Source organism: Onychostruthus taczanowskii, unplaced genomic scaffold (assembly GCF_017590055.1).
Source record: "Onychostruthus taczanowskii isolate IOZ18803 unplaced genomic scaffold, ASM1759005v1 scaffold13, whole genome shotgun sequence".
Lineage (NCBI taxonomy): Eukaryota > Metazoa > Chordata > Aves > Passeriformes > Passeridae > Onychostruthus > Onychostruthus taczanowskii.
Genome location: NW_024498462.1, coordinates 8746795 through 8773168, shown reverse-complemented (window position 1 = coordinate 8773168; position 26374 = coordinate 8746795). Strand labels below are relative to the sequence as shown.

Sequence of the window (26374 nt, the reverse complement as noted above, 5' to 3'; positions counted from 1 at the left end):
TCTTGATGTGGAGATAGAAACTGAGGATGCAGACTTACACTGTGCCAACAGCTACACTAAAATGCATCTGTAGACATAATTTAATTGCTGCTGCTGACCAGGTTAAGAGTGCTGTGCATTGCATGGAGGAAGATGCCATGCACATCCCACTGCTGGGTCCATCCCTGCTTGCTGTGTTGAGTGGCCCTTCATCCCCAGTGCCATGCTTGACATCACCCCCCCTCCATCCAACCCACCTCCACCCCAGGAGCCTCGAGGTGCCAGCAGTGGCAGCCAGTGGCCAAGCCACAGGCACTGGTCACCAGGGCATCCTGTCTGGCTCGTTCAGGGATACAGGCATGTGCTGGCAGGGGTGGATGCTGACTCCAGGCTGCAGACACAGCCTCCTCTGCCCTCCTTCTCTGCTTCTTTGGGAAGTGGCACTTGGGAATGGGAGTTTTCTGTCCATGAAAATGGTGGTTGAAGCTTGAGCCAGAGACAACAGCGCTGTGCATGCACGCTGCCTCCTTCAGCAGTGCTGTGTTGGGCTTTTGGAAGTGCCTGGTTGTGGTGGGAAGTTTTCATTTCCTTTATTTACCTTCCTTTTGGGCAAGGAAAAGCTGCTGGCTGGAAGGCTGCGGGTGTGCAGGTATTTGCTGCTAATTAGATTGCAGGATTTTTTCTCTGTGATAATTAATGAACATACCGTTGTAGCCCGCATGAAAAATTGCTAAGAGATGATGAGCTCTAAAGCTTGGATACAGTTTATTCAACTTCCACTTGGAGTGTAACCAATAAAATTAGTTTGGTCAGGAGAATAAATTGGTTATGGTAATATGGATTTATTACTTAAGATAACTTTCTTGGCTTAAAACATTGCCTTGGGTTCTTTAGACTGGTGGTTGGAGTAAATAAATCATCAATAAATTATATCGATGGCAAATCTACCAGATTTGCCATCAATATAATTTTAAAAATCTAATAATTTTTGAAGAGTTTGCTGATGCATCTAGCAGGTTTTGTGCCTGGTACAGAAGTATTTAAATAAACAACTTGTTTGGTGATACTAAAAGGTCTGAGCAAAGGAAGGAAGTGAGCCTTCAAAATGATTAAGTGAATTAGAAATTAATATACACCAAGCTAATCTCTATAGTATAAACTCAACAGAAAAAAATCTTCCTGGAGAGGAAATGCCAGTCATGGGAACGAAAGTGGAGGTTCCTGCTGATATTGGACAGAGGACGTGTTGGGTGTTTGAAATCAATCTCCTCTTCCCTGGATCATTTCTCTTGTGCTCCTTAGAGGCTGCATTATATACAGCCGTGTCAGGCATTGAACCCCATGACTTTGTTCATCAGGAACTCATGGAATGTTTCAGTTTTTCCAGAAAATGTTTTCTGTGTTAGGCTTTGTTTGTACTGGAGCACTTTGAAGACGAAAATCTGAACTTCAGCATACTTTTAATGTCTTTTAACAAGGTTTAAATTCACACTGGGCCAAAATATTTCTCCCCCCCCTCTTATAACAACTTCTAGCTCTAAGCATTGCTCCTTTGAGGATTTAGAAAACCACAGAGGCATGTTTTATTAAAAAATATTTATTGAATATGAGTCACAGAAAAGCAGAGGTCAGAATCCTCAATTGCTGGTGGCATGCATAAAATAATTCGCTTCCTCACCCGGCTGGGCCCGCTCCCCGGGGTGCTGGTGCTCCCTGTGGGGCTGGAGCAAACAGGCATGGGAGGCTTTGTCCCTGTGGCACCTACCTTGCCCTCCTTAGCTGCCCCCAAAGCCATAGAGCAGGGAGTTTTTTTCCAAAATGGCCCAAATGCTTTTGGCCTGCTGGACCCCTCCCCTATTTTTTTATTTTATCTCATCTATGCCAAATCTCCAAGGCAAAGGCTTTGTGGCAGGGTGGTTTGTGCTTAGACACACGTGTCAAGGATGTGGTGATGTGTTCTTGGAGGACATGTTCTTTAAACTGCTTCTGCAGTGGTATCAGCATCAACTTGTTATCAGTGTTGGAGACACACGTGGCACTGCCAAGACATGGCAGCAGCCACTCTGGGCTGTTCAGTGCTCCCAGAGAGTGAACCAAAGTGGGGATTTGCTTTTAGAAAATTACAGAGATCACAAACCCAGTCTGTCCTTCATAATTTGAAAAATCTCTTGTTTTTGTGCCAAGTGTTTAGGCCTTAGATTTTAAGCAAATTCTGGTATATTTGTGGGGTTTTCACACTGGCAGGAACATCTGTAGCTCCTTCTGTGATCAGGACCAGTTGGGTAAGTGGTCAGGCCTTGGCCTGAGAGATGAACTTGCAGAATGGGAGATGGAACCTGCAGGTAGATTTTTAAATTTATTTTTAAAATATAATAATTGTTTTCAATTTTTGAGGCTGGTTTATGATAATCTTGGAAAATGAATTGTCAAGAACTGGAAAGAAGGACTCATTTGTGCAAAACATCTGTTTCACAAAACCACCTTTTTTGCTTTCCAATATGGTGTTCTTTGAAATTACATCTTTTAAGATGCCTAAATAGAAACATCAGAAACTTTTGTGCTTTTTTTGTCTTTTTTGTTGACTTAATCATGATATTCATATTTGTATCAGGAGATATTTCACTCATACAAGTTTTCCATTCTATAGAGAGTTTTGGGGATTGGTTTATGAAGATTAATCAAAAAGTTTGAGATATAGACATAGTTTTGAGGTATAGACATGGAAAATTTCAGGGGGAGTCCTTTAATTTTCCATTTCAGCTTGATGATGGTCTCGTTGTGCTAATCCTCCAGTTAAGCAGCGGTTGTAGGAGTGTGTGAACACACCACTCAGTTCCCGTGTTTACCATCTCTCCTCTCCCTCTTTCCTAGAGTTCTTCAAGGAGCTCCTGGAGAACGCAGAGAAGTCTCTGAACGACATGTTTGTGCGGACGTACGGCCGGCTGTACATGCAGAACTCGGAGCTCTTCAAGGACCTCTTCGTGGAGCTGAAGCGCTACTACGTGGGCAGCAACGTCAACCTGGAGGAGATGCTCAACGAGTTCTGGGCGCGCCTGCTGGAGCGCATGTTCCGGCTGGTCAACCCCCAGTACCACTTCACGGATGAGTACCTGGAGTGTGTCAGCAAGTACACGGAGCAGCTGAAGCCCTTCGGGGACGTGCCGCGGAAGCTCAAGCTGCAAGTGACGCGAGCCTTCGTGGCCGCCCGCACCTTCGCGCAGGGCCTCGCCGTCGCCAGGGACGTCATCAGCAAAGTGTCTGCGGTGAGCTCTGTCCCCTGAGTGTTTGTCCCCGTGTCCCTTGGAGCCATGACGGGCAGCATCTCTCCCTGTTGTCCTGTACCTAGAGGTGGTGGTGGTAGTTGAGCTCGCGTGGGACCCAGCTCCATCTATGTAGGCTACGCTTTCACATGGTAGAGTCACGTTCTGAGGACACCACAGCCCAGTTCCCCAGGTGCATGCTTTCCTCCTGTCTAGGGAGCAACAACAGCAGGAAATTAAATGCCTTCTGCAGTGGAAATAACCATGTTTGCTTGTGTAATGGCCGTATCTTCTTCTTAATATTGCCTTTAAATTACAGTGAGTCAGGGATGCTGCAAGCGTCTATTATGGAGCAGCTGATGATTTGCTCCTTGCTCCAGGGCATGGGGAGAGGCAGATCACATGAGCAAGCAGCACTTTTGTGACAACAGTAAATTTGAGCCATCTGCTTAGGGAAGAAGCCACTTGTACTTGGTGCCACACATGCAGCACAAGTTAGACCTCAGACTTTTCTAGAAAAGTCACTTTTTGGGAAATAAAACAGCTGTGATGTGTTGGTCACTTAAATGTTTACCTCCCTCTTCATATAAATCACTTTGGAGTTGTTTAAGTGGGGTGGCTGCTTTTTTGACATGAGATTTGTCTTTAATTTTAGTCTGGATTGTATGGTATAGGGAACAGTCAATAACCCCCTTGAAGTGATTATGTAAGATAACAAATATTAGCGATTTCCTTTAACAAACTCAGCTCATTTCCTGTGGGCTGTGGAAGATTTATTGTAATCATTTAATTGGGCAGAGAGACATTTACTTTCTCTGTACCTGGTTATGGAGTAATAAAACATGAGGCTGAAAGAGCAGGCTGGATTTTGAATCACCCCAAGTGCCAGGAAAAAAAAAAGAATAGCTGTTCAGATACTAGTAGAAGCAGAATGCAGTTCTGTAGGCAGCACAAACAGCATCCTTAAATGAGATAATCATTCAAATTTCTTTTACTTATGCGGATAATATTAAAACACTATCTCTGAGGATAGGGGAAAAAAAAATCTGCTTCCATGTTAATTTTTCCTGAAGAGAAATGAGGCAAACAGCTGGCAATAGGCCAGAATATGTATGGAAGGGCAGAGAATATTAGCAAGGAAGGAGCTGCTTAACTAAAATACCCAGACTCCAGGAGTGAGTTGCAAGTTAGCAGTGACAGGTCCTTGGACACCTTGGCTCCCCACCTAATAAGGATGACTCTTAAGGTAGACTAATGCACTGTTGGTTGAGGATGGGTGTGTGGAGGTTTATGTATGACACGTGGGATCACTCTTACGAGATCACAAAACCTTTCAGCCTCAGGGATGCTGTCCTGGTGGGAGGGAGGGGTGGTGGCAGATGAAGTGTGATGTCTCTGTGCCAGGCCACTGGCCAAGCCTGTTGACTCTTAGTTGGGGTTTCAGATTTGTTGGCCCTTGTTTTGTGGCTGTGTGGCAGCTCTTGTGGTCAGGGGATGGGGTTTTCACTGCTGTAGAGTGTGGATGAAATATTCAGGTGGGAGGTCTGGCCATTAAGCCCCTGTACAGTGCAATTACTTGATAGGCAGTAAACGTGCATGGGTGAGGGATCGTGTTTATGCTCCATCTGCTCAGAATTCATCAAAACATCTCCAGACTTGACACGGAACCACAAGGGCTGCGGTCCCTGCATCTGTTACGAATCAGTCGTGAACCCGAGGTGGCATTGTGATTTCTCTTTCCCTTTTGAAGATCCTTGAGTGTAGAGTTGCCTTCAACCCTAGAATTAATTGCTTGAGTGTGGAAAGCTACCCAGAGTCCCACGCAGCTGCAAAAATAGCTCACGTGCCATGGACAATCACAGTTGCTCTGCTTTCCACTTCAATTTCACAAGTTGCAGTGGAAATCCTGCAACAGATTGACTTTTCCAAGCAGTAACAAAAGTCCCTGCTGCTGAATACCTAAGCTTTAGCTGCAGCAGTAGAAGGAATAATAATCTTTCCAGTAGTGTTTTAATCGCATTCAGTGGGAATCTAACATCGTGTTTCTGCAAGACACAATGGGAAATTCTAGACATGAGTTTAAAAGCTGATGTTTTTATGCCTGCTGCTCTGCGGTTGTGTTTTGGGGCTTCCCACATTACATATAGATTAGCCTGGCTTTGCTGAGCTCTATGTAATGACTCCATTGACTTTCCTTCCTTATTATTTTTACTCAGGAGTTGTAGTGGAATGACTGCTTATATCAGGGATTAACTTGGGGGATAAATCTTCATTCTTCTTTATGAAAAAATGTCCGAAGGAATGCAAATTAGTTTTACTTTTAATGTGCTTTGTGACAAGTAAGTTAAAAATGTTTAATTGAAAATCTTCAGGAGGACAAATACAAACTAATGCAAGGCCCAGCTGTGTACTTTCCTGGGATACTATCAAGAGAGCAAAGAGCACTCTACAGTGCAATGGCCTTGATAGTTTTTTAATGATCCCAGATATTTTTACATCTTCACTAGGGAGTTGCATTTAGAAGGATATTGTTCTTGTGTGAGTTTGGGAATAAAGGGGTAAAAGAAGAGAGAATACTGAAAAGCTGCAAGTATGCTTGATTTCTGAGCCAGAATGCTAGAAAATAACTTTAAATTCAGCCTTGAATGGATCAAAAACTGTACCACTGTGTTGAAATACACAACAGAGAGAAAGCTGTATGGTTTTGAGAGAAAGGACAGATTTTTTTCAAGCTGTCTGAACTCCACAGTTTCAATGCTCAAGTCTTCACCCCTCAAATTCCCTTATTTGGACCTAAAAAGTACGATATTTTCTAGATCTGTTCTGAGCAGCAGGTCTGTTCAGGATGCTGTTTCTGCCTGTTAGAGGCCTCTGAGGTTGGCTGTGGGGAGCTGGGGGCCTCCAGTGCTTCTCCCTGTCCTGTGCTGGTGCTGGCTGCTTTCTCCCTGACCTCCCTGCCCCGGCCTTCGGGAGATGGAAATCTGCCTGTCCCCTAATCACTCTCCTGCTACTTAGCCCTGGACAAGCACTGAAGTCAGCCAGGTTAAATTGCTGCCAGAAGTGACATTTCCTGCCCTGGGCAGGGCTGGAAAAAAGGAGCAAATACAAGGCAGAGACGTGAGTGACTGAAAAAGGATGAGAACCTGCAAGTGGGCAGTTCTCAGGCTGCTGAGATGTTCCCATAATTGCATGCCATTAAACCCACAGCCTGGTCAAGGGTCGTGACACCTCTGAGGGCAAAGTGCACTGGGGCTTGTAGGGTGCAGGTCAGGTACAGGTATGGGGTGAAGGTCCTTGTTTGCAAGGGAAGAAGTGGAATCAAGGGCTGGGCTCCCTGACAGCATTTTGTGGGGTCAGGAGGAGCTGGGAGGGGAGGTCTGGCTGGAGGTCAGCAGCAGAGGCACATGAAGGCTGAAGCATGCAGCCACCCAGCACTGAACTCCTGGCTCTGTGTCACCATCTCTCTGCAGACCAGGAAGGGTGGATGTGACATTCTGCACTTGGCAGTGGTGGTGAGAGTTTTCTGGAGCCCCCCAGGAAATTTATCCTGATAAATTGTTGTTTTGGGATTCTTTTACCACTTTTCCCTCTTGTGTCCTATAATTTGAGGCAGAATTGCTGGGAGCTCAGGAGGCTCTCAAATCACCTCCTCAAGAAGCATTTGTGTGCTGAAAGCCACATGAGATATGAGATGCCACCAAAGCATCTGGGCTGCTGGAAAGGGTATTCCAGTCTATCCTTGGGAGCCCTGAGAAAGGCAGCAGCTTGAAAGTTGCATGCAAGAAATGGTGTTTAATTTGGAAGCACAGTTATGAGCCGTATGAAATAATGCAGTTTCGTGTGATGGTTACACCTACTTCTTCCTCTGGTGACATTAGCAACCAAGAGGAGGCTGCTGGAGATGTCCCAGTGGGTGGAGGAGGTCAGCTTTCTTTGTATTGCCATTTCTGCCCTAATGAGGTGTAGTGGTAGCAGCCAAGGAGGGCATTCTCTTCAAAATGTTTATGAAGAGAATTGCAGAGGGGGACGGGTGATTGCTTTCCCACAGGTGCTCCAAAGCTGGTGGGAGCCCAGTGGCTTTTTACCCTCATCTTGAATGAAGGACCTGTGGACCACAGGTTGAGCTGTTGGTTGACCTGCTGGTCTGTATGAGCAAACTGAACTGTGTCTTGTGTCATTTTTGGTATGTGGACCAGCCATTTGCTTAGGAGAAGCAGTGATGAAAATAATAAAACCATGAATGGATAAGAATTAAGACTGTTTTTGTAATCACAAATAGTAGGGCACCAAGATCTGGTTTTGGTAAAGTTATACCCCCTAGTAATTACCATTTGAGGATCTAAAAGTTTAGTCAGAGATCCAACCTTCCTCTGTGCAGTTTTTGCCCTTGGTTTGACTTTAGGGGAATGTGACTGTAATCCTCTTTCAGAAAGAATTCCATGTTCCTATATTGAAGGGCTGCAATATCTTGCTCAGGCAAGAGCCAACTTTGCCAGGGGAGTGACAGAAATGGAATATGCTGCTTGCATGCGTTGGGAAGGGGCAGGAGGGCAGCACTCCTGCTGTGTGGGTAACTAAGAAACAGCCAGAGGAGCTAAGGAGCCCTTTTAGTGTGTAGCAGAGGGACCTCCAAAGGGGCAGTGCTCTCCAGGCAGCAGGTTGCAAGCTATGAGGCCAGACCAAGGGGCTGCCGTGCACAAGGACATTTCCTTCCACATACCAGGGGCAAACATCAATGCAGAAAACAATACCAAGCACTTCTCCACATCAAAGATGACCCTGAGAAGACCTGCCAAGAATGTGACTGCATCTGCCTCAGTTCCAGCCATCTGAGGGCCTGTGCTAGGCCTTCAAAGCATGCTGGAGCAGCAGTCAGCTCAGATTTAGGGCTGGGAGTGCCTGGATAGGACTGTGGATTTGGAGTAGATGGTGTCATGCATGAGTACTTCAGTCCACTGGCATGGTTTTGGCTTTTTCTTTCTCTGCCCTGCACTGTGGTTCTGCTGCTATTTTTGAAAACAATGTGAAGGATAATTAAGGATGGTTTTGGTTGTAGATGCCTGGATAAATGTCCCTGCTGCTTTACTCATTCAAGCAAACGGAACATTCCTCATGATCCGTGGTGTCTGAGGCAGGGAGAGGCTTGTTCCTACAGTGAACAAGCTTGATGTGAAAGGCCCTTTGGTCCCAAGGGCACCATTAGCAGGAGATGCTGGGCCTTGCATGGCTGTGCAGGTGTTCAGAGGGAGAGGCATCCCCTTGTCTGGCACCCTGAGGTCCCCGTGCCCCTTGTGGGCTGGGGCTGCTCTTGGGGAAGACAAGCATGTGAATGTTCAGACAGCAGCTCGAGTGCCTGGTGCTGTGACTCTCAGGGGCTCTGCTTTTCCTCTCGGCACTGTCACTTCTGGAGTGGGGGGAGCACACTCTAAGTAGGGAATTGAGCAGAAATGTACTCTTGAACTCTTCCTCGCACGAGATAACGTGCAGCAGGCACTGCCATGGGTAGCAAGTGTTGAGACACAGAGTCGTGCAGTTCCCAAGATCACTCCTAAATGTATTCCCTTATGCAAGACCTCAGGGGCCTAAATCTGTGGTTGAACCAGATGCTGTCTAAACTATTAATGTTTTAGCACCAGGCCAGCAAAATTGGTTAAATACGTAGTTAATTCCAAAACACTTTCTTTGGAATATTTGGGGTGGGGAAGCAAACCAGGAGCCTCCCAAGTGATGTTCTGCCTCACAGTGAGCTGAACGTCAGGACCAGCGTGTGCCAAGATGATGTTCTTGAGGGTTCTTGCACAACACTGAGAGAAGGAAAAAATGATGCAAGTAGGGTTGTGTTGGTCCCAAAAATCGATGACAACTCACTTGTCTAAGATGACTGCTCACCTAGAGCATCTCACAGGCAGCTCCAGAGTATGTTTTTGAAATCATCTTTCCATGTCACTGGGAAGTTACTCTTTCAGTCTTTTAGTCAGCATTGCTGTAATTTTTTTTTTTTTTGCAAATAAAACACAGTATAAAATAAAAGTAATTTCACCACATTTATTTTCAAATTGTTGGATTTTTTGTTTTCTGGCAGCTGTGCTGCTGGCATGGCAACGCTGTTGTTGTGCAAGCATGGAAAATAAGAAAGCCTGAGTTATCAGTGTTATTATAAATAGTTATTAAAGCTGACAGGATTTTAAATGTTATTATTAACATTCTTAATGTTAACTTGAGGGTAGAGTGAGAGAATGTAATGTAGCTCTGGCTGTCTGACAGCTGTGGGAGCTCCCTGCAGTACTGTCCATGGTTGGAGTTCTGTCATCCTTCCTCAGCTATTCCTTGCCTTGAGAAGTAGATGAAAAAGAATCTGGTTGCTTCTCTGAACTTTATCTGCTTGCACAGATCAGTTTATCTTGGGTTTTGGTGGTTTTGTGGTAGCCTGTGGATAAGGCACTGCACTCCATAGGTGAGAACTTTAGTGGTGATGTTTCTACCAGAGGAATGCATCCAGCTGCAATTACCAGCAAGTTGGAAAAGGCTAAGGGTGTAACAGTTTCCCTCATGTGAAACTCTGAAATGGGACGGGTATGACAAGGTACCAAGAAAAAAACCAGATATTACCATGCCAAGAGCATGTCATTTTTACAGGAACATGATTTTACCTTTACCAGTCAATGTAAGTTGGGACGTTACCCCAACAAGTGTGATATGAAATGTTTGCATTAAGCCCCAAATTGTTTGCTTTTCACTTAATTTTTGTGAATTGTGTGCAAATCTGTATTTTTAAGGAGCAAGTTTGATAGGAAGATTGGTGCCAAAACACATCTGTTAGCAGCTTTTAATCTTCACGTTTGACAAAGCGTATAGATATGGACAAATTGTAATTTACATTATGAAACCGCAGGGTGATAGATTGCTGCAGTGGCGTGGAACGCCATGGAAAGGAAATAAATTTTACAAGATAAAAGGAAGGGACTGGAGTGCATTTACTTCTATCAGAAGCTTTTACAGGGTATGTGCACTGCAGCTACTACTACCTGGGTTCAAATCTACCAGAGTAAATCCCCTCCAGCAAATAAAGCTTTCTCCGGTGCTCTGCTTTATTAGAAAGGAGATTACTTGGTTTTGAGGGTCATTCTAGAGTACAGTTTGAATGAACTTGAGTTGCTTTCCAAGATAAACACAACCCCAGAACAAAGCATATCTGGGTTTACTGTTACATACAATGGCGTTTTAAGAGCTTGCACCTGGCGTGGCAGGGCCAACATTAAAAGCTTGTGAAGAATTGCCAATGCAACATATGGCACACCCCACTGACAGAGCCAGAGCTGGTCTGCACTGGGTACAGGCCCCGTGCCAGGGGTTAAGGTTCTCCTTGCAGTGCTACTCAAGCAGTTAAGCATTTATCACTGTTGTAACGAGGTGTAATTGCTCATGGTCTTCCCCACAATTCTCTCTTAGAGTGATCTCTGGTTGTGCCTTCCTGTTGCTTTTTGAGACGATAAAATGCCAATTCTAGACTGATGAATTTGCCCATTGTCTTCCTCTTTACCTGCAACTGTATTGCACACTAACAGCTTCCCTGTGGGTTACATCCATCACTAGCAGGGCTCAGTTTGGCAGTCACTGCAGGCTGGGGTTTGTCTTTTCCATCACCCCTCTGTGATCACCCTCTGCTCAGCTCTGTGCAGGACTCAAACCTGTGTGAGGAAGGAACCGAAACCTCGCTGGCTTTTAAAATCATTCCCTGTCTTTGCTCAAAGGACCTGCTCCAAGAGACCACTGCATATTGCCTGCTGTGGAATGCAGGAAAGCAGCTTCAGTTTCCCCTGCATCTGCTGGGGTTTGTAAAGATCTACCCCTATGGAATATCAAAGTGGGGGATGCTGCGGGGCTGCTGCTGCTCAGCGCTCGTGGGACGAGGTGGGAACCTAAAATGGGAAGGGGCTTCCTGGGTCACAGCTCTGCTGGTGGGTTTTTGCAGCATGCTGCCATGCAGTCCCTTTCATAAAGCTGCAGCTTGCCCCAGTGGGATTGGGGAATCCTCCTGCTCCTCATTTCACTTCAAACTGCTCTAGCACCTGGCTCATGCTGTCAACATTTTCCTAATTTTTCTTCCCGAGGAGGATGCAGAGCACTCCTGTGAGGGCTAACAGTGCTGGGATGGCCAGGATCAACTGGTAAGCCTCTGGACTTGGCATGAAGGTCCTGTCACCCACCGCTAAGTGACACAGGAAGGGATTTTTATCAGAGAAACAACTAAACTACTAAACTTGAGCGTCCTTCAGAGCTCTTGTCTCTGGGTGCGAGATGTTATTTAGTTCCCCCGCCACTTTTTTGTTGTGCAAGGACTGCACCATCTGGATAGCAGATGATACCTTTACATTTGTCTGTTTCCAGTTTTCCAACTATAAATCATCTGATTTAGCTGGTTTCTGTTGCTTAAGCTCTTAGTATTTGATCCAGCTCTCCTTTAAAGCCATGCTCTCCCAATAGGGAGCCTTCTGCTGGGGCTCCTGCTCCCACTGTGCCTTCCAAATATATATATAATATAGAATGTGTATATGCTCTGGAGCATCTGAATCAGATTCCACAGCCACCACAAACAGCCTTCTACATGGATTCTCCTTTTCCTCAGCCATACAGGCTCTTTGTGGACAAAAGAAGGGTGAAGTGCTGTCTGATGAACATTGCTGGCCAGCCAGAATCCAGTGCTGAGCTACATCAGCTGCAGAAAACTGTCCTTCTGTCTCTAACCAGTTCACTTGCCTGCTGAAGAGAATCCATGGGTTTGAGTTGTCAGAAACACAGCAGATCTTTACCTGTCATCTCTTTCCATAAGAAAAGGGGGTTTAAAATTTTGCTGATGTTATTAACAAAGGCAGCTTGATTGTGTAATGCTTTTGCTTTTCTGGTTTGCTTTTGTTAAAATCGGTTGCCTCCTAGTTTCATCACCTGTCAACAAGGTTTTGCACCAGAAGATTAGGCTTAGTTTCTCCATAGTCCTCGCACTGAGATGGGCAATAGTAAGGTCCTCGGCATATGTGTGATACCAGAACTTGCTTGTGTACATTCATGTCCACTTAGTCCTATTGTCCTCTGCCATGAAGTCAGTTCCCAGACCTCCAGCACGTGAATGCCATCCACATCTCCAGCTGTTTGTGTTGAGGGACTTTGCTCTTTGTCAGGGATGTCGTGTGTCTCCTCCAGCAGAGTCTTGGATCACAGCCTCTTCAGAGCACTTCCCTAAATGCCTTACAAGGAGTCTCAGGTGCATTGTTTAAAACACCAGACACCACTCCTCTTTTGTCAGCAAATCTCTGATTGCATCTTAATTTTCTATTTTCATATGTGGCTAATTAACACTTAAACTTGCTCTTGAGGGAGCTTCTCTGTTCAATGCTTCAGATGGACCCACCACGTGGTCGGGATGGATCTAATGCTCCTTGGACTGGCTGGATGGAGATGGTTTCAATGAATGTTTTGAAGCTGGGCCAGAGAGTGAATCAAACATGAATGATCATGAGTCACTTTGGAAAACAGCCCTGTTGAGGGCTCAGGGGTGACGTGCCTGCTGCAGACAGCTCCACTCGCACGCCCAGCGGCTGCACTGTGGCTTTTGGCTTTGAGGGTCCTCCCGGCTTGTCCTCAGCTGCAGGGTTGTAGCTGCCACCTCCTTCTGGTGTGGGGAGTGGTGTTACTGAGCGTGATGAGTGCTGAGTGTAAATGAACCCGGGTATCTGTCATGTAAATGCTGTGTTGAGGGACTTGAATGTGATATAAAGGAGCTGGTCTCTGTGCTGGAGAGCCCTGCTGGGCAATTGTCCAGGAAGAGCCACAGCCCCGCTGAGGAGGAGGGCATGCTCCCAGTGGGTTTGGTACAGGGGTCGTGTCAGACATCCCCTCCTGACGTCCCACTTTTTCCTGAAAAATCCCACCATCATCATCCTCAGCATGTGTTTGCAGCAGGGCTCGGAGAACGCAGCTTTGTGTGACATCTTTTGATTTGGGTGCATTTTACTGCCTTCCCTGAGCTTGAGTGTGGCTGCCCCCTTGGACTGCCTGTCCTTGCAGCCCTGGGAGAGGTCCCACATAATACAGGGTGTACTACATGGTGCAAATAATGTTTTGCAGATATGGGGGCTGTCTGTGTCCCCTGGAGTGGCAGATACACCCGAGGAGGTGAGCCAGACCTCTTCATCTGTTCCCCAGATCTCTGGACCCCACAAGCAGGGACCAGCCACGATGCCTGACCCTGCTGTCTCTTCTGCACAGCTCTGTCCCATGCACCTTGGGGTAAATGTGTGGGGTTTTTTGCTTTAGTGACTGAGGGCTAATTTTCTTGTCCTTTTTTCTTTTCCTCCGGTAAAGGTGAACCCCACGCCGCAGGGAACGCGGGCACTGCTGAAAATGATGTACTGCCCACACTGCCGAGGTCTGGTGTCGGTGAAGCCCTGCTACAACTACTGCTTTAATGTCATGAGGGGCTGCTTGGCCAACCAAGGGGACTTGGATGCCGAGTGGAACATCTTTATGGGTAAGGCAATATGGGTTAAAACTGCATGTAAGTCTTCACTGGTACTGTGTCCCTCGCCTGAACAGCATTGTGAGTGGCTGTGCTGAGCTGTAGCAGGTTTTTCAGGTATCTGTGATGGGTATCTTTTCCTTCCACACCTCTGTGTACAGCACACCTTTTGCTGTTCATATTAACCTCCAAATAAATGAGAATGTTGTGCCAGTGACTGTTGCAGCAAGCTTTAGGAGGATGGAAGTGGCATGGGTTTGTAGACTCAGAATATTTCGTCTTGCTGCATCAAGCATGTGTGCAAGCTGGTTTTTCTATGCTACTTACACCTTGTTGTCACCATACAGCTGTCCTTCCTGAAGTCAGTTTTCTCCTTCAGCAGCCTGGGAGTCTCCTTGCCAGCCATGAAGAGCTCTGGGAAAAGCTGTAGGCCTGGATTTTACACTAAAAAATTTAATAGGACATGTCTGTTTTTAAACAGCTCATTTGGTGCTTGGCCACCGTCCTTTTGCAATGTCAGCTGGTCTTGTATGAAACTGTGCTAGTGCTTTTGCCATCCTCTTCCTCCTGTTTGTTATTTCTCTTCTGTGCTTATACACAGTATCATTCAATACATAAAATTTAGGCTGAAATGTTAAATTCTACCTTGGGTCAAGGCTCATCAGAATTGGCAGTGCATCACGTTTTGGGGCACAGGCGATAGATAATGTTAAATGTTTTCACTTGTGCTGCTTTTCTATGAGGTTTGATTTATCTGTGATCGAGCATCCTTTGGGAGCAGTCGCTTCACTCTAGTTAATGTGTGAAGAAGTGCACATGTAGAGTATCTGCTGCTACTGAAAAGGCTGTGGTACTCTTCCCATTCCACTCATGGAAAAAAAAAAAGTTTGTTAGAAAGGAAAGATTTCACTAAGTTGCAAGATTTTTAAAAAAGTAAATTGCTGCTAGCTGACATTTCAGGCTACATTTATGTCTTAGAACTTGTTTTCCTCTGTTGCACTGGATTTTCGCTTTGCTGCCCATGCCAACTGAATGTGTGCAGGGTGTTATTTTCAGAGGGCATTTTTTGTGTGTGTATTCCGTATAGGGAGCTAAATGTGACACTAAGTTGGGTTTCCAAGTCATTCTCTGGGAGGCTGACACCCCAGCCCCCCAGTCCTCACAGCCGTCTTTCTCATGAGAATATTAAGTATTTCAACTACAATTGTTGCTGAAATAGCTCAAAGCCAGGAGACTTGCAAACATCTAGTCCAAGGAGAAAAGAAGAATCCCATGAAAGGGAAGGGCATAATGCCAGAAAACAGACAAAAGCACAAGCAGCTAATTGCTGTAGGTGGTATGCGGCTAAAAACGAACCTCGGGGGAAGCCGGCGAGCCCTGTCACACGAGACTGATCAGGGACTGCATACAATAATTAAGATTATTAAACAAGACAAAATAAATACATGTGATTCCAGGTTGGAAGCAAAGCTTTCTTATTGCAGTGCTTCCTCCCCAAAGGGCTTCTTGCCCACTCATTACTTAAGTGTGGTATTAAGCTTTGTTACGCTGATTGTCGGTATTTGCTTGGTTCTTGCACTCTCAGCTGATGGTTGCAGTGAAGTACAGATACAGAAAACTTAAGCTGTGCTTTCTTTAGACAATTTAATAAGTGAACAGGTGCTGTTTATGTTCCAGACTTTGGTTTCTCTCTCAGTTTGTCACTCGAGACAAATTAAATTAAATATATCTGGTGTTTAGGGCAGGGCATATGCCACAAATATCTTGTGTATGTGTTTAAAGGTTTAAATAATTAAAGAAATAACACCCCAAAAAATTTCCCCTAAACCACCTTACAAAATCCCAAAATCCCACCTCCATGGTCTCTGAGATTTTGCATTGTGGGTTTAAGTGCCAGGTTATGGCAATGATTTATTATGAGTCAAAAGCAGATTTTGAACCTATCAAATCAATTTAAAAATAGTTAAATCAGAGAACTTGTATCAAGTGCTGCACGTCTGTATGAATGTGGGTGCATGTGAAATACTCATTTGTGTGTGCTAGTGGGTCTATAAGTAAGTCAATTATGTAAAGCTGGGATGTAAAGTTTGTAGGCTTTTTGAGACAAGAAGACTTTGTAATTCCTTATTTCTCGAAAGTACCATTTAAAGCTGAGGAGTATGAATTAATGACCGAATTGTACTCTTTTCTCCCCTTTAACTATCTAAATTATTTCTCCCTCTATTCCTGACACAATTGTACACCAATTAGACAGGGGTATACTTTGTTTCAAACAGGCTGTTGGGGGGTTGGAGCCTTCCTGAATGAACAGTGTTAATCTCCAGTGCCTTTTCATGATTTTTTTTTTCTCCACAAAGGTTTACTCTGCTCAAAGATGTCGAATTCAGGCTCCATATACATATCTGGAGTACTACTTTGTGTGCAAAGAATTTTTCCCCCCACCCCGTTTAAAAAAAAAAAAAAAAGATTGTTGTTAATGAATGGTCAAGGTCTTCCCCCTCCTTCCTTCCCCTTTTAAATCAGATCTTGGGGTTAAGACTGAAAACTGCCTTTTGTTCTTCAAGTCAGACAGTGAGGCTGAAGATGTGGGTTTCTGATTATTGGTGGCACAATGAGAAAGAATTGCTTTCCTTCATGAGAGCGAGGTGCTTTGTTGCCAAGGATTGTCTCAATGCCAGTAGCAAGGACAAATGTATGCAAGAGGAAAAGGGTCTTTAAGGGATGGTGCTAGATGGTGTGTCTTGGTTGGTTTTTTTTTTTTCACCTAAATCCACTTCTATCTCCCCATCACAGGGAGGAGAGACAGTCTTTGTCAGGCTGTGTGTTTGTAATACATGACCCGGGTACATTTTTCACTCTGACAGAGTTGGGGATTCCGGTGAAGCAAAGCTGAGCCATCTCACCGTAGCTTATAAATATCATTTACTTTGCACGAGAGCTGGGACAAATAATTATTTGTAATCAACCCTCTCTGCTCCCCATAATGGAAAATCTTTTTCTGGTTGCTGAGCTGCTCAGAAGGTTGGCTCCTGGGGCTGGGGCAGCAGCCTCCCCTCCTGCGGGCAGCGGTGCCGGCGGCGCCCTGAGCCCCAGCAGCCTTGGCAGCATCACTGGGGGCTGCCAGAGGGAACCACTGCTCGCCACCACTGCTCTGGGGACACCAGCCAGCTCCTGCTGGGAGGTAAAAGTTTGCAGGATGCCTCCAAAATCAAAACTGTGGATGAGGCAGAGCCCCCCCACTCTCATCCCTTGCTCCACCCCACCCCTTTCTAATGAAAGTTTATTTCGTTTAGTGTTCCTTGCCAGTATCAATCCCAACTCCAATTACTGCTTTCCTTATCTTTTCTCGCCAGCTTTGGCAGCTCTGCTGGAGGCCGAATGCATTTTCTCTCTCGGCAGTCAAAGCAGAGGCTGCATTCCTGGGCTGTGATACATGGAACGCCATGGCACCCCTGCTAACAAAGGACCCAATTCGCTCTACATTCCCATGGTCTTGTGGATGGCCTGCCCGGCTCAAAGTTTACAAAGATGCCAAACAGCCAGAAGAATTGGGGTTTATGTTTCCTTTCAGTCTTTCACAAACACTTTATTGATCTGTGGCCTTTCCTGGCCACTCAGAGAATTAAGTAGTTACAAAATGGAATGAACTGTGCATTTTGTGTGTTTTATTATCTGTCTACTCATAATATTTTTATTTGAAATGAGCAGCCTTCCTGCACACTGCACCGGGATGTTCTTTATGCGCGTGAAAAACCCCAAAAGCTTTGACAATGATGAACACATTTAAGTTGTGCTCCACTTGTTTACAAAAGTCTCCATTTGGTAGCACATCAAAAGCATTTTTCTCTCCTCCGGCACAATGGTATATTCATGCTAGCAGTCATTACTCAGAGATTTGAAGCATCACTTTATTGGAGCCCACCACAATACAGTCTAAGACTCTTTGTTTCATTTGTTATTACCGTCTCCTTTTTTTTTTTTCTTTTTTTTTTTTTTCCTTAAATGCATTTAGTTCAGACCTGTTTGTAGTCCCTGACGGTGAAATTCCAGCCATGCCCTGCAACAGCTCTGTCATTGATGCTGGTGGTGCATGCCTGCAGAGTGAGGGGCTTTCCTGGGGCCTCCAGCTCCTCTGGAGCTCAGTCCCTAAGCACCCACACCTTGCTGGAGCTGACTGAGTGAGAGGGGGTTAATTGAATTATAGTCCTTTAACTAACACCCAGCAAATATTTAGAATATTGAGTTTTCTTCAAAAAGTGGATTTACAGGGTAGGAAGGCATCTGCAATTCATGTTGGGGGTTATGGTGTTGGATTATTATTATAATTGTTGTGTTTTGTTGTTTTTAATAATAATGGTAATAACTTTACATACTCAAATAGCTTTGTTTTATATTTTTCATCGATTTTGGTTTCTTTAATGTAGTTTATTTAACATGACTTGTGCACTCAGGCAGAGCTATTACTAAATTATTCAGTATGTAGAGTTTCTTTATAGGGATTTAAAAGATAGCTAGAGCCTATAGAAGTTTTCTGTTTGTGCAAAGTACCTTCTGCACTTAGGAGGAGGATGAATGTCATGAGAAAGATTAATAGACTGAGTGTGAAACGCCCATTTCTCGTTAATGGAAGGGGCCAGGCCTATCTTAGGAGCAGGGAGGAGCTCCTTGGGGCCAAAGGGGCTGTTCTGTCCTTGTCACTCTGGCTAGGAAAAATTGAGGAATTACATACAACTGGAAAATGATGAGTTTGTGGCAGAGCATCATGAAGTGATGCAGGAGAGGAGACCAGCAAATGTTTTGGGGTTGAGGGACCACAGTGAAAGCTAACAGTAAAGTAAGGTTGTGATGGGTGAGAAGAGACAAGAGCTTAGTGCCAGGTGTATTCCTGGAGGCACCTTGCAGGGGAGAGCCAGAGAGAGGGCTTAAATGCAGCTCAGGGTGGAAGCCTTAATGCCTGTAATAATTTCCCAGAGGAAGTAGTGGATGGTCCAGTAGCTGCTGTGTTTAATGATGCATTTGATGAGGACGTGTGTGTCAGCACAGGAGGAGTGACCGGGTGTTAGCTGAGAGACTTTCCATCTCCCCTTGCTTGTAGATGTGCCAAATACATCACGAGTGCACAGCATTCACCCTGCTCTCACACAGACTCCTTTCCTTGTGCAAGTTGCCCATGTGGTGCTAGGAGTTGCAATCCCTTGGCTTCCTCAGGCAGGAAAAACCTTGTAGCTCTCCGTGAGGGAAAGATGGTATCAAGGATTGTCTTGGACCCTTGCATGTTGGTTCCTTGTGCTCAAGACCAGTATGAGGAAGCTGATGGCTTTGAAAGCAGTCTTGAAAAACAAATGACACAAGGCAACCTTTAATAAATGAGCATGGAAAGGAGAGTGTTAGTAATGCTTGTTCTGATGGGAGGAGCTGATTACAGGCTGCTGTTGGCAGGCTGTGATGGCTTTTGATGTACATGAGCCTGTGGTTTGGTGCTGGCAGCCTCTAAGTGCCTGGTGAAGGTGTAGGCTCTGGGAACCAAGCAAAATGTTTCCTGGCGATGTGTGCTGGTCAGAGGTGAGACTGCAGTGGTTAATGTCCATGTGCTCAAACTGTTATTCTTCTTAACCTGAAGGTCCTTCATGAAAAACCTTTGTTTTTCTCTCTGTGTGGTAGATTCTCCTCCATTACAAACCTTTGTTTTTGCCTCTGTGTTAGATTCGATGCTGCTGGTAGCAGAGAGGCTGGAGGGACCTTTCAACATTGAGTCTGTCATGGACCCCATTGATGTGAAAATTTCAGATGCAATCATGAACATGCAGGAGAACAGCATGCAGGTGTCTCAGAAGGTAAATGGGCCAAGAGGACACTTGGGATTTTTTTTTATTTAATGTGTTTTATTTCCCTGTTCTTGTCAATATGTTTTTTCTTGAATGCCCTTTCAAGTATATATAAAGCTAATGTATTATTTTGGGCGGGGGCTGCGTTGGAGCCTGGAAAAGGGAGGCTCTTGTGACCTCTTACTTCATAAAATCCTTTCCTTCTCTCACACAGGTTTTCCAGGGATGTGGCCAGCCAAAAACACTCGCCCAAGGCCGGACTGCTCGCTCTGTCTCTGAGAGTGGTTTCACTGCTCGTTTCAGACCCTACAACCCAGAGGAGCGACCGACAACAGCTGCCGGCACGAGCCTGGACCGACTGGTGAGTGCCTGGTCCTGCTGGTGCCACACAGGTGCTTCATACTCGGGTACCACAGTGTATAATTGACCATTTTTAATTGATAGGCTTTCTTAATATTCCTTGGCTGTCTTAAAACTCTCTAAGGGGTGTAATCTGCCCATAGCTCTAGACATTAATTACCTCAGCGCTTCTATGTCAGAGAAGTGCCTGTGTTAAAAGCTTGGCTTATGAATAATTTGTGTTTGAGGAGCAGTGTTTAATTTTGTATTAAAAAAGTAAATCAACCATCAAACTCACAGCCTGAAGATCTGGCCTGTACATGTCTGTTGTGATGAAAAAAAGCGTCCCAACTTCACTTTTACTGAGCGTTTGGTATTCTGGAATCATGTCTTGTGTTCTTTTTTTTATTTTATTTAATAGGTTACTGATGTGAAAGAGAAGCTGAAACAAGCCAAAAAATTTTGGTCATCTCTCCCTGGCAACATTTGCAATGATGAAAAGATGTCTGTAGGCACTGTCAATGAGAATGAATGCTGGAATGGAAGCGCCAAGAGCAGGTTTGGTGATGCTACTGCCCCTGGTTAACCTTTCCCTCTCACCCCAGACCTTCCCTGTGTGCTGATCCCTCTCCCTGAGCCCTTTTCTCCTACAGGAGTGATCCCAGCTCGCCCAAGACAGGCTGCTGCCATTGCCCCTTTTGTTTTTGTAGCTGTGAGAGCTGGAATGTAACACCAAAGTGTTGTGTTGTCCAAGCTCTACATGGGGGTTTCTTTTAGAGGAGGGAACAGAGTGTAGATACACAAATAGGTCATCTTTCCTTGGACTTAAGCCCCTTACTAGTTGTTCATGGAACTGGGGAGGTGATCTGTAAAAAATCCTGTATCCCAGCCACAGAGCAGAGGTGCTTGTGTTGTCTGACAGCACTGCTGCCCCAGTGCCCCCAGTTGGTGTTTCCACCAGGAACTGGTTTCTTTGTTGAGCAAGGGCAGGGGTGGTGAAGGGTGGAGACCTTCTCCACTGCTGAGGTCAGTGGTACAAGGGGGCCAATGGTTTCATTCACACTTTCTATGGAAAAAAGAGTTACAAAACTGGTTTTTTTTCTTGTAAGGAAGAAATTGCCAACACATGAGTAAGCCAGAGTTTTTCTGTCATATGGTTTATGTAACTGTTTAACTTTTATTTTGGAAATAAAAGTTTCTCCTTTTTTTTTTTTTTTTTTCTGTTTGCTTACTGAGGAAATAAGCACAATCCAAGATGTTCCATTAAAAACAAAAAAAGGCAAAAAAGCAGTTGTCTGGGGTTTTCCAGCAGTTTTTCTAAGTAAAAGCAGGTTCTGCCCTTGATAGTTTTGGGCCACAGCACTAAGCCAGACCTCATAACTTTTGCACTGTTTTGTGTGTGCCTAAAACTCTGCCATACTTTGTTAGGGCAGTGTTTTGGGTGTATGTGACAAGAAGTGGCTCTGCCTCCTGAAATCTTCTTTATCAGCAGCTTCTATGGGCTTTTCATAGCAGATACCCCCAGTGTGGGCAGGGGAGATGGTGAGGGGCATCGAGGGGAGATGGAGACTTGGCAGCACTTGGCAAGGAGACAGGGCAGGCTGGATATCCTGTGTGGGTTGGGCAAGATAATTTGCTTTACTATTTTCTCCATGACTCCAATAAGGCAGAAGTTTGGTATTCTTCTACACTTTGGTCTCAGACTTCTTTCAAACATTGAAAGAAGAAAGAAACATTGATCAAATATTGATCACAAATACAAACAAAACTGTCACCACCAATTATCATTGTCACTCCCATATATAGGACAGGGTTTGAGCATGCTTTTCAGAGTATGATAACATCTCACTGCCTGGTGTCCTGGATCAGTAGACTGTGCTAAAGGCTTTTCTCTCTCTTGTGATACGGATATTGGCATCATAACTAAGAAAAGTAATGTTTTCTTCTGTTAAACTGATCTTTCTAGCAAGTCAGGTAATTGGAGGAAAGGGGAATGTGTCCTATCCCTGCTGTATAAGATGATACTCAAACGCCTGTGTCAGGAAATGCGTTCTGTTGGGTTTTGTTGCTCAGTCTCTGTTTTGAACCAGGAGGCTGTACATGTGTTCAGACCTGAGCAGGTACATCTTCTGAAGCTGAGCATCTTGGCTCTCCCCTCCTCTGATGTATGGGGCTGCAGGATCTCATCTTCACATCACAGATGTTTCTCCTGCTGGGGTTATTAGGGAAATTGCATCTCATGTCTGCATGGTGAGAAGCACACATTCAATATCCCAGCTTGATGGTTAAGGTCCATTACTTAAAGTCAGAATGACACTCTTGCCTCCAACAGTTACTATAGGTTTCTGTGGGATAACTATGGTCTCGAAGGTTGTGTTCCCAAAAGTGTCATCTAACTGGCATCAAGGCATCTCAGCACCTTGTATTGCTCTGCAGCCTGCAGCGAGCTGATTTATGCTGTTGAAAGCCATTATTATATAAACCCCAGATCTTCCTTTCCTTTCAAGTTGGGGAGAAAATTGTAATTCCCCTGCCCATGTGGCACAGTGTAAATGAAAACAGTGCTTCATTCCACATGCTGCAGAGATTGCAGGGAAGGGAGATGGGGTAAGAGGGGCTGTGTGAGGTGTAGCATGTGGAAAGATGCTGTTGGGCAGGGATGGCAGTGCAGAGTTCCCGTGGTGTCATCGGGACCCTGCCGAGCTGCAGCTCTGGTACCAGCAGGAATGGTTTCTTTTCAGGTATGACTTTGCAGTGACTGGAAATGGCTTAGCAAGTCAGGTGAATAACCCAGAGGTTGAAGTGGACATTACCAAGCCAGACATGGTGATTCGCCGGCAAATCATGGCTCTGCGGGTGATGACCAACAAGCTGAAGAATGCCTACAGTGGGAACGACGTCGACTTCATTGACATAAGTATGTTTGCTGTTGTTTGCCTTTTGCTTTTTCTTTTTTCCCTTTTAATTGGATTTCATGCTAACACGGGTAGCTGGTTAAGCTTCAGCTGTGGGTAAGCGTGTTAGTGAGGAGGGTGGGAACCGACAGGCTGTGTGAGGAGCGGTGTTCCCACAAAGCTATAGAGTGGTTTGGGTTAGAAGGGACCTTTAAAGGTCATCATTGCATCACCCTGCAGTGAGCTGGGACATCATCTACTACATCAGGCTGCTCAGAGCCCCACCCAACCAGCCTGACCTTGAGTCTTTCCAGGGATGGGGAATCTACCACCTCTCTGAGCAGCCTGTGCCACAGTGTTTCACCACCCTCATCATAAAACCATTTCTTCCTTATATCAAATCTAAATCTACTTTCTTTTAGTTTAAAACCACTACCCCTTGTCTTAATGCAGCAATCCCAGCTCTCTGTCTGTCCTCATAGAAAAGGTGTTCCAGCCTCTGAGTATTTCTGCGTCCTCCTCTGGACTCCCTCCAGAAGACCCTTCCTATGCTGGGGCCCCCAGAGCTGGATGCAGAACTCCATGTGGGAGTCTCATGAGTGGAGTAAAGGGGGCGAATCCCCTCCCTTGACAGCTGCTCACAGTGCTTTGGGTGCAGCCCAGGGTGTGTTTGACTTTCTGGGCTGCGCCCATTGCCCAGACATGACGACTGCACACAGAAATCACATTAAGCAGGCGAGCCACGCTTACCTCTCATAAACAGCAGAACAGCCACACTTTCCTTTTCCCCCTGCTGTCTTGTGCAGGCAGCAGAGGAGGAGGTCAGCAGGTGTGTTTGTTTGTTTCCCCAGGTGAGGAGAGCAGCGGGGAGGAGAGCGGCAGCGGCTGCGAGCTCCAGCAGTGCTCCCCGGAGTTCGAGTTCAACGCCACCGAGGTCACCGGGAGCTCCAACAAGAGCGACAAGACCGTGAACACTTCTGCTGCCACCAGAAGTGGTCTATCACAAGCAGCCTTGCTCCTTAGCATTTTGTTCTTGGCCATGCAAAGACAATGGAGATAATTGTGCAGCATAGGGGGAGGGGAAAAGACTTTTATTATCAGAGGTAGAAGGCACCTGCTTTCACTTTTATACCATCTAGAGACTTTGCTTTTTAAGTTAATGGACAACAGTGTACAGTTTTTACTATGTTGCCACTGGTTTTAAGATACTGATTTATTTTTTTTTCCCTTGCTATCCTGGGAATAACAGGAATGGGAAGTACCAGTCTATCCCATTCACCAAGAGTCCATGTTAGAGGTGGATAACAAAAATGTATATACAAGCCTGTAGTTAGCTCTGCATTTGTGTCTTTATCACTTCTTTTTTTTTTTTTTTCTTTTACTGTATTTCTTATGAAAACAAAAACCCCAGGGTCTTCTCTTGGCCTGTAACAAGTATGTGTTTCTGAAATGAGAAATATCTGTACAGAAGCAGGTTTTATTTATCATGTTATCTTATGAGGAAAAAATAATTGCCCAACAAGCAGAAAATGTTTCATGTAGTTAACTTCCCATTTATCCACATTATGTTAGTTGCCTTATCTGGAGAGAAGTGGAAGTCATTTGTCTTTATTATGCGGTAAAACAGAAGGTGAAGGCAGAACTGGTCATCGTGCCAAGGGCCCTGTTTGCTTAGGGCATCCATGCCAGGAGCAGGTTGTGCTTGCTTTACAGGAGGTTTGGTTAAATTGGAAGGGACTACAGAGAATCCCCATTCTGCAGACGCTGAGAGGAGTTGTCGTTTGTTGCCCGGGATCCTTGCAATCAGCTGTAACTCCTGTGGGTCAGTTCCCAACGTGCATCCCCCGTGGGAATGAGGCATTAAACTTGTTCGGTTGGAAACAGCTTGTCGTCTCACAGCTCCAAGTGCCAACGTGTGTCTTGTCTGCACGTTTGTCAGCTGAATGCTGGATTGATTTTTTTAATGGTTTCGGTTCTGGTTCTAAGTAATCCTGTGTGGGAGGGCAGGTGGGGAGGGGTTGGGTTTGTTTTTGTAAGAGTTTTGTTTCCTCTCTGATGGGGGCAAAAGAGAAGGAGCAGGCACTGTTGCAGGTACATGGAAGCAGGAGCTGGCAGGGTGAAGATGCCTCATTTTGGGTGTGTTTGGTCTCCTGGGATCTGATGCCCAGCACCTGTAGCTTTTCGGCGCTACCTGAGACACCTTCCTCTCTCTACCTGTGCTGTTGGAATTGGAACAATGTTGTGGTGAACAGCAACTCATGAATAAAAGAAATGTATATTTTTAAGAAAAGAGATTAAATAATTTTTAAAAGAGTTTAGCAAAAGCAATGCCTTTGGAAAGACTCAAAATGATCCTGCACGTCTCTTCCTGCTTTGGATAGCCTTTAGGTCTGGCTGGATGCCTGGATCTGGGCAGGAGAGCAATCCAGAGAGAAAAGGTTTGCTCTATTCCACCTTTGTGTCATAAAGGATAATTTTCTATTTTTATATTGAAGCATTAATTACTTGTTAGCTCAGGGTCAGCATTATACTCAACTTTATTTTCACACCAAATTTCTGCAAAGCTATAAAGACAGAGTATTCTTGGCTGGTATAAATAATCCTGGAGGCTTAATTTTACTAGAAGTAGCCAGTTATTTATTAAAACATGATGTTAGTAGAGTTAGGGATATTCTGGTTAGATTATTTTTCTTTAGAAAATAAATCATGGAACCATAAAATTGAAAAAATTATAAATTTATGTGTGGGAAAAAATGGATTGTAAATAGCTAAGTTGCCTTGCGAGGAATTGGAAAATGTGCTGATACTTAGAAACTACCTCAGTTCTGAGGAATTTCCTTTCTAGCTTTGAGTGCTATTGCTTTTACTTGGTAGAAGTGAATCTGGTCTCCAATATGTAGCTGAAAGAGTTATCCCTATAGACCTTGTTAGATTGTTTTTAATTTAGAGGGTTGAACTACATCCAGCTGTTTTCTTTCAGCAAAGTTCCCTAACAAAGAGAATTTCTGAATTAAATATTGCTGATGGTTTCCATGACTTTTCCTGATTTGTTTGGTTTCATGGCATTTTCTGATTGCCCTTTAATTATTTAAATGGTTCTAGCCATTTGAATTTTAATCCCGAAATAAACAAACCTTAGATGCACTACCATTGTAAATATATCGCAGTAGGGTCTGACTGGATAACCCTTCTGGCTCATACCCAGCTGGCAGGCCAGCAGAGTTAAATGAAGAAAAAAAGAATAAAAAAAAATAAAACTCCTTCAGAGCTCTGAGATTGGTGGAACAAAAGCCCTTATGTTTGGAGTGGCTGCATGCTCCAACATCTCCCTTCTTGGCCTAAGTGTTCATATGTAAGAAAGTTGCTTGTAAATTTTCCTGGTTTTGAGCATTTCTGCTCAGAAAACAAAAACGCTTCTGAATTTATATTTTTCATTTTACAACTAATTGCTCACTAATTATTTTTCCTTAGTTTGGTACAAGCCACCAATGCAAGGACCTCCCATCAGTTTTAAGCGTGTCCAGTTGATTTTGTTAATAGCACACGAGACTTTCAGTATATAAA

At 44.8% G+C, this 26374-nt stretch overlaps 1 protein-coding gene across 1 annotated transcript in view; it reads left to right on the top strand.

The window, feature by feature from the left end:
* The window catches only part of GPC4 (glypican 4), a 66824-nt gene extending 40985 nt beyond the window's left edge, over positions 1-25839 (top strand). The window contains exons 3-9 of the mRNA XM_041396605.1: positions 2851-3242; positions 13599-13764; positions 19456-19586; positions 19792-19938; positions 20338-20474; positions 22658-22833; positions 23662-25839. Coding sequence (XP_041252539.1) covers positions 2851-3242; positions 13599-13764; positions 19456-19586; positions 19792-19938; positions 20338-20474; positions 22658-22833; positions 23662-23870 — 1358 coding nt within the window. The 3' untranslated portion in view covers positions 23871-25839. The remainder of the gene's footprint in view (positions 1-2850; positions 3243-13598; positions 13765-19455; positions 19587-19791; positions 19939-20337; positions 20475-22657; positions 22834-23661) is intronic.
* Positions 25840-26374: the final 535 nt, after the last annotated feature.